This window comes from Myotis yumanensis, unplaced genomic scaffold (genome assembly GCF_028538775.1).
Source record: "Myotis yumanensis isolate MYYU_CA2020_CCGP unplaced genomic scaffold, mMyoYum1.0.hap1 SCAF_120, whole genome shotgun sequence".
NCBI classification, from domain to species: Eukaryota; Metazoa; Chordata; class Mammalia; order Chiroptera; family Vespertilionidae; genus Myotis; species Myotis yumanensis.
This window is the reverse complement of record NW_027223871.1, coordinates 71090-79583: the sequence shown is the minus strand read 5'-3', so window position 1 is coordinate 79583 and position 8494 is coordinate 71090. Positions and strand designations below refer to the sequence as shown.

General features: G+C 50.2%; 1 protein-coding gene across 1 annotated transcript; it reads left to right on the top strand.

Moving 5' to 3' along the window:
- Nucleotides 1–1039: 1039 nt before the first annotated feature.
- LOC139001180 (serine/threonine-protein kinase MARK2-like) lies at nt 1040–3453 on the top strand. The gene is made up of 2 exons (XM_070402933.1): nt 1040–1678; nt 2140–3453. Exons 1-2 carry the CDS (start codon nt 1040–1042, stop codon nt 3451–3453), a joined length of 1953 nt encoding a protein of 650 aa, XP_070259034.1.
- Nucleotides 3454–8494: the final 5041 nt, after the last annotated feature.

Genomic DNA, 8494 nt, shown 5'->3' with positions numbered 1-8494 from the left:
CCAGTGTCCTCAAGCCTGCCTGCTCCCTCTCTGCCTCCATAAAGGGTAGAATTTGCCCCAACATATTACCCCACCCTTTGTACCTCTGCAGACATCCGTTAATGCAGAGAAGTCTTTTGTGTCATCTGGAAATGGATATTCAAAAGGTAAAAACACCTTGCAGCCTTACTGCAGGTCCAAACTTATTACATCCTTAGCAAGTACCAGTGGAAGGACGAATCATCTTCTTGAATCTTTACAGCGAGGCTCCTACCAGCTGGCTTTTCCTCAGTCTCACAAAGCAACCACACACCTGGAAACCCAGACTTCAGCCCTCCTCTGTCCCATCTTATCTGCCCCCAAAGCTGAGTGAGGACTGAACATAACTGTTTTTTAAAACGTTTTTATGAATCCCTTTGATTAAAGAGTTGGCCATATTTTCTGTTGTTACCACAAGCTCTTCTGTTAATCCAGTGAACAAACATTTATGAAACACTTATTTTATGGCCACTCACTGTGCTAGACTCAGGGAACACTATAGTCATGCTCTTTCCTTCATGGGAAAGACAGACAGTAAAGAAGGCTCAGCCCCACTGTGGTCCATGCTATGGAGATGACAAATGTGATGGCCTGAGTGAGGCAGGTAGGAATGGATGGATCAGGGATATCTGAACTGAGAATTGGAGCATGAGAATAAGTCAGATTTTCCTCGTGCACGCATCTTATAGCGTTTTCTTTTTAATAAAATATCCATCTAATATCCCACATAAACAAAAGTGTGTGTCTTTTGTTTTTTCCCCAGAGTATAAAGGTCATGAGACCAAAAAGTGAGAAAACCACTAGCACTATGGCTTATCCCCAGCCATGATTGGTCCATTTGTGGCTCTGACCTCAGATGGCGCCATTGTGATGGAATTGCAAACCACTCCTATATAAGGCCCTGCCTGGGCCGAGGATTTCGTCCGTTATAGCCCAGGAAGCTGCTTGTGGTGACCTGTGGACTTGGACTCCTTTGCTTGTTTTTGCCATTGTTTGATCTTGTTTGTGTTCTTTGAACACCATGTCTGAATTGGCAACCTCCTCTTCCCACTTTTCCACCCCTCCCGTTCCCCAGGTGCACTTCGTTGGCGATTATGTGCTCCTGCGAACGATAGGGAAGGGAGCGTGGGCCACGGTGAGCTTGGCCTGGCACGTGCCAACTGCCACCGAGGTGGTTATCAAAACCATCGATCGAAAGGGCAGTTCTGAGTTGCCTCAAGAAGCCCATTGTCTTGAGAGCTTAAACCACCCAAACATCACTTCACTGTTTGAGGTGATTGTCACCCAGGACAAGTTTTACCTGGTGATGGAGTACGTGAGGGGAGGGGACCTCCGAGAACACCTGGAGACCTCCGGCCCCCTGACTGAGCGAGAAGCACGGGCCGCGTTCCGGGAGCTGGTGTCGGCGCTCCAGTACTGCCACCACAGGGGCATCGCCCACCGGGACCTGAAGCCCGCCAACATCCTCCTAGATGCCAACAGGAGCATCAAACTGGCCGACTTTGGTTTCGGGAAGGAAGCCAAGGGCCACAAACTGAGCACCTTCTGCGGCACCATCTATTACATGGCCCCCGAGCTCTTGAAGAGACAAGACTACGATGGCTGCAAAGCTGACGTCTGGAGCTTGGGGGTCACCTTATATAAGATGCTGACGGGAAAGGTGTGTTATGCCCAGAGTTCGGGGTCCCCAATAATCCACGGCCAGGGAGCCTTTTCCGATGCAAAAGCAAAGGGTCTTTTATTCAAGCCCGGGACTTGGTCCCCCTCCTGCCTCCATTACTGGATGCAAGAGAGAGCCCGGAGTTCTAAGAGAACAAAGAATTTATAGGGCTTGGGTCAGGGGGTGGGGGCTCACTCAGACCACTGATTTGGCTGATTCTGGTTGGTTGAGTGATGGCCGGGGGGGGGGGGGGGGGGGGGGGCTAATGACGCACGGGTAGGGTGCAGCTAGGGTCTGGTTACACAAAGACAGGAGGTGGCTAGCATACTTTTGGCCTTGGGCTAGTTTCCTTGCGTTCCTATTGGCTGAGACAAGGGCTGGCTGAGCAACTGATACATTCTATGGCTTTTGCTTGAAGAGGAGTTAGGAACACGGTTATGAGCCCCGTTCTGTCCTTTCAGGTGCCGTTCCGGGGGGACAACATTGTACGACAGAGGCAGAAGATCCTGGCGGGGAAGTTTGAAGAGCCGAACTTCGTGAGCAGGCGGGGCAAAAATTTGTTAAATCGCTTACTCACTCTGGACCCCAAAAAGAGGCCGACCATGGAAGAGGTCATGGAGGACCGCTGGCTCAACGTGGGCCAGGAGGATGAGCCACTGCGGCCCTACAGCGAGCCGCCCCAGGAAGACTTGGACCCCCATGTCACCGCAGTGATGCTGGGCCTGGGCTTCAAGCAGGACCAGATCCAGCAGTCCCTGACAAACAGAAGATTTGACAGAGTGATGGGGACATACCGCATCCTAAAGATGACACAGCCTAAGATGCCCGGCCGCACCATCCGGGTAAGGCCCTACCCCTCCCTTGAGGCCAGGAGCATTTTATCCAGCCAGGAGGTCGGTCAGTCAGTTGATAAAAAGATTGAACAGCCTTCCTGTTCACTAGGCTGCCCGGGGTCGAAGGTGACCACTCCCCCACCCAACCTGGTGGAAACCATATCCACCAGTGCCCCAGCCGACCCTCCTGCGATGAGGACAGCTACCCCCAGCCCAGTCCTGAAGCGCGGCCCAGGGGGCTCCCCCACCATGGGCAACAATAGCCGCAGCAACAGCAGTGTCAGCAGTGGGGGAGCCACAGGGGGAGCCGCCCATGAACGCGGCCTCCACACCGGGCAGGCTGAGGAGGAGAGGGAAGACCTGGACTGCCCAGGGTCGAACGCGACCACTCCCCCACCCAGCCTGGAAGCCATAGCCGCAGCTCCCCCAATCACCTCCACTGAGTTCAGGACAGCTACCCCCAGCCCAGTCCTGAAGCGCGGCCCTGTGGGCTCCCCCACCATTCGCAACAGAAGCCACAGGAGCACCATCAGCAGGGGTAGAGCCCGAGGGGGAGCCGCGCAGGAAAGCGGCCTAGACACTGGGCAGGCTGAGCAGGAGACGGAAGACACAGACTGCCCGGGGTCGAACGCGACCACTCCCCCACCCAGCCTGGAAGCCATAGCCGCCACTCCCCCAATCAACTCCACTGAGTTCAGGACAGCCACCCCCAGCCCAGTCTTGAGCACCATCATCAGGGGTGGAGCCAAAGGGGGAGCCGCCCATGAAAGCGGCCCCCACACTGGGCAGGCTGATGGGGGCAGCCCAGTCTCTCCCTCTGGCCACAGCCAGGGCCGGCCGGGGTGGCTTAGAAGGGCCTTGAGAGTCATTTTAAAATGCACATGCTGTGGGGCACCCCCCAAGAAGAAGGGATTTAAAAGGACGAAAGTCCAACCCATGTAATGTTTTAAAATCTTGAACGGTGAAGGCGGGAGCACAGTTAACTCGATGGTGCAGGTGAGAGCTCCAGGAAGGCGGGGCACGTGGTCCGGGAGCTAAGCCAGAGGATGGACATAACCAGCTCAGGGACAGCGGCGCCAGAAAGAAACGCTGCCAGTTCCAGGAGAGAGCACGTGGTGTAGCCGACAATGGAGGCGTGCAAACGGCTGAAAGGATGTGTCCAAGATCGTCATGAACTTGGCTCACTAGCACCGCCAAGGCCCGGCACAAGGTGCGCTGAAGAACGCGGCCCAGCAGGCCGAGCCAGGGAACTTCTCCGCTGCAGTCCAGGTGGCAGGGCTCCAGGCCTCCCCCGACAAAGTCCGGGAGGCTGCGACCCAGCAGTCCCCCGACGCTGTTCAAGAGAAGGCAAACCAATGGTCCCCGAACATGTCCAGGACAAGACGACCCAGCGGGGGCCTGACGCTGTTCAAGAGAAGGCGACCCAGGGCCCCCTGACGCTGTGTGGGAGGCGGCGACCCAGCTGTTCCCCAACACAGTCTAGGAGGCAGCGACCTAGAGCTCCCCCAATGCTATCCAGAGCCTGGTTCCCAGGTAATGAAGGCATTTCGGAGACCGGAGCGCGAACCAGGCAAGTTTCTAATGAAAACCCCTCTCTGGAGCCCTATTCTAGGTCCTGCTTCTGCAGCAGAAGCTGGGGGAAGTAAAGGGTGGTGTGGGTGGTTAAAAAAAAAATGGGTATTCAAGTCGGGTGTTGGGAAACATCTTTTCCAGAAAGCCTGCTGAGCTTGGAAGACTGCTTGGCGTCCCCTGGCGGTCAAGAGGAGAGGCTGCCCTCTCTTGAGAGTCCACTTCTCAGCCCCCACTGAAACTTCAGAGACTGGACTTTTCCCTGTGTCCCTTTCTTCCCCTGCTCCTTGGCTCCTACGTTTGTGGGGCTTGTTATTACAGTATTTGGTTCTCCCAAATTTTCTAATAAACGTGATGATCCAGAAAAAAAAAATCATCAATCATCTTTTTCAGAAACTGTTTCTCTACCTTGGTGAATGTTAAACATTTGTGGTGTGGGACTTTCTGAAGTCCTGGGTGGGCTTCTACTAGAAAAGGATTTGGGAGAGAGGAGGGAAAAGAAAGGGAAGAAACAGGGGGAAAAGAAAGGGGGAAAGGAAGGGGTAGGAGAGAGAAATACCAGTGTTACCTAAATCCTGAGTTACTACTGAGAAGAAAGCTGAAATTTGGGTAACACCTTTCCTCAACTGTAATAGAGTGCTAATAGGGTGTGAAAGAGAAAGAGTGAGGTGCAAAGGGAACAGTGATAATGGAGAAAGTGAGAGGAGTGGGAAGGGGTGAACTCTCAACCCATTGCTTCACAATGGTGGTGACACTGATAAAAACCTGTTTATGAGCCCTGCTGTGTCATCTGCTCCCAACTCCTTTGGGAACTCCTTCAAATTTCTATTAAATAACCCTTAAGAAACACCTCCTCTAAATCAGACAGACCAAAGAATCCAGTCTTTTTATTCCCCATGACAAGATGAAGAAGGCTAAGCATAATTAGAGACAGGGTGAACATTCATCCTAGGTTTTCTCCAAACAATTCTGACTTGAGATATTCTATCCTATTGATCCCATAAGCACACATCAGCCTTTTCAGTTCATGTGCCCAGACTGTTCGTTAAGAAATAAACTGGTGATAGGAATGCTCAGGGATATGAATGATCCTTTGCTCCAGATCATGTCAATCCTCTTCCTGGAACTTTCCAGGGACTTGCATTGGGTCCAGAAGAAAATCTAAAATCCTTGCCATACTCCTCAAGCCCCTATAGAATCCGATCCTTACCTCCTCTCCCCTTTATTCACTACTTTTCAGTCCTATTGGCCCGCTTTCTTTTCTGTGAACATGCTGAGTTTATTCCTGCCTCAGAGCCTTTGCCTTTATTCTTACCCCTGTGGAGAATGTGCTTTTACATCAGGTTTTCATGAGCTGCTTTTCCTGGTTCACATCTTGATTAAAACTCCCATCTTCTCGGCATGTCACCCCTAACAATCCTGCGTAAACTAGCACTACCCCCGACCGCAATACCTTCTTGGGCATGGCCCTTTTAAATCACCTTCATGGCATTTACTATCCTATATAATAAAAGCCTTAATATGGGAAGTGGCCGGTCATCCGGTAATTTGTTCAACCAATCAAACTGTACTATGTAAGCCGAAACCAGTTTGGGTAAGTGGATAGAATGTTGACCTGTGAACTAAAAGGTCCCAGGTTCGATTCTGGTCAAGGGTATGTACCTGGGTTGCGGGCACATCCCTAGTGGGAGATGTGCAGGAGGCAGCTGATCCATGTTTCTCTCTCATTGATGTTTCTAAATATCTCTCTCCCTTCCTCTCTGTAAAAAAAATCAATAAAATATATATTTTTAAAAAGAGTAATATGTTAATGATATGCTAAGGCCACTCAACCACTCACTATGACACGCACTGAACACCAGGGGGAGACAGTTGATCTGTCAACCAGTCTCTATGGCAAGCACTGACCATTAGGGGGCAGATGCTCGCACCAGTAGGTGAGCTTGCTGCTGTGGTCTGGCCAATTGGGACTGAGCAAGACAGGCCAGACATGCCCTGGAGCCCTCCTGCAGTCCCTCCCTAGCTGGTCAACCTCCCGTGTCCCTCTCCAGCCCCAATCATGTACCGGTGGGGTCCCTTGGCCTAGCCTGTGCCCTCTTGCAATCCAGAACCCCTCAGGGGTCGTTGAAGGGCTGGTTTTGTCCAGATCCCACAGGCATAAAAGGCTAATATGCAAATAGACTGAGCGGTGGAACAACTGGTCATTATAATGTTCACTGACTACCAGGGGGCAGACGCTCAACCCAGGAGCTGCACCTGGTGGTCAGTGTGCTCCCACAGTGGGAGTGCCTCTCAGCCAAAAGCTGCACTCACAGCTGGAGAGTGCAGCGGCAGTGGCTGGAGGCTCTCCCGCCTCCATGGCAGCACTGAGGATTGCCAGCTTAGGCACGCTCCCCATGGGTCCTTCTGCACACAGTTAGCCAGCCCCCAAGAGCTCCCAGACTGCAAGAGGGCACAGGCCAGGCTGAGGGCCCCCCTCCCCGAAGTGTGCACGAATTTTGTGCACCAGACCTCTAGTGATCTATAAGCATCTTATTTACGTATTTGATGACCTTTTTTCCCTCTTAGAGTATAAGCTACAGGAGGCTGAGTCTGTCTCTGCCTCACTCCTACAAAAGCATCTAGCACAAATAGATTCCCAACAAACAGTAGGTATCCAATAAATATTTACAGAATCAATGACTAAATAGAGGTATGTCTCATCTCCTTTGTAGTTAAACACAATGTATGGCACACCACATGCCTTAGAAATGGGGAGGAGTACCAGTCACTGAACCCGGGAAGATCACTAGCAAGCCTTTTTTTTTCATCAGAAAATGAAGATTACTCTTACATATCACTAGATTAGAAATGCACTTCAGTAAAAAAGAAGCCCTGATTCACTTAGGCTTCACATGGTGCTGATTTTTTTCCTAAAAAGGTAAGTTTTTCCTTAAGTACAAGAAGGACCCTTTGGGGACTCCCAGGAGCAGGGATCTGCAGCAGTAATATCCTTGGATGTAAGGGGGCTAATATTAATACTACTAGAGACCCGGTGCATGAAATTCATGCACTGGGGTGGGGGGAGGGAGAGGGTGTCGGTCAATCCAGCCTGCACCCTCTCCAATCTGGGACCAGGATTGGGCCTACACTGGCAGTCAGACATCCCTCTCACAATCCGGGACTGCTGGCTTCGAAATGCTCGCCTGCCTGCATGCCGGATCGCCCCCAACTGTCCTCCCCTGCCAGCCTGTTTGCTCCCAAATGCCCTCCCCTGCTTGCCTGCTCACCCCCAACTGCCCTCCCCTGCCAGCCTGATCACCCCCAACTGTCCTCCCTGCCAGCCATCTTTAGTCATCCATCTTGTGATGATGTAAGGGTCCAAGGGCCAGAGAGCCACCTAGGCTTTTATTAGTATAGATACTTCCAGTTTTTCTGTATCTTTTGGTATCAGTAATCTAAGAGGTCATCAGTACTAATCTCCAGTTAAAAGTACCCACAGAAATTACATGGAATCTTCCAGATAAACACTCCAGCCTACCTAAGATGTGCAAATGAGGTCTGTTAGCATAACCTCCCAGTTAGAACTTGCTCATTCCTACTGATCTTAATAGTAACCTACATCAGTGTTTTGAAAATTTCCGTTATGGCTCTCTCTCTATAAAACCAGTTTTATAAAATTCAGTTTGTGTGCCTGAATTATGTTCCAATGTGTATGTTTTTAATTGTATGTACACACATTCGTTTTGTGTTATATACGGACACCAAATAAGCAATATGACACACACACAAAAATCATCTTCAAACCATTTATTGTCATAAAAAAGTGAAAAAATGTTAAAACAAAATGAGGGCCTTTACAAGATAACAATGATTGAATTTACAAAAATTGTAACCATGGCCCTCCCAAAAAAGACTTGGAGAAGCTTGTATTGAAAGAACAGGTTCTTCGCAGAGTGTTTTTCCTAAAATCTAATTGATGCACTGCTCACAAGATGTGAAAACACAATCCCATAAGGAGGTGCTGTGTCATTCTCTAGAACTATTTAAATGCTGCACATGTTTGGCCAGTGACATGTCTAGTATATTTACAATAGACATAAATCAACACCAAAGTCATTAGTCTATTTTTATAGAACTAGCTCCATTTTCTTCTATGTAGGCGAGGACCTGAGTCCTGCAGGAATAAGGAATGATTCTAATTAAGGCATCTTGTAAAATTTCCTGCATATTCTTAGATATTAATAGGCCCCATTTTCTACATATTCTGTTAGAAACTGTGGTTCCTATGCCTGCTACTCTAGGCATCCCACGTTCCTTCCTATTTATCCCACCGATGGGAAGCTGAGCAGCGCAGTGGAAAACTGTCTGGGAGTCTCAGAATTGACAGGAAAACTCCGCTGTGTGCTCTGTGCTGGGGTAACATTACAGTGAA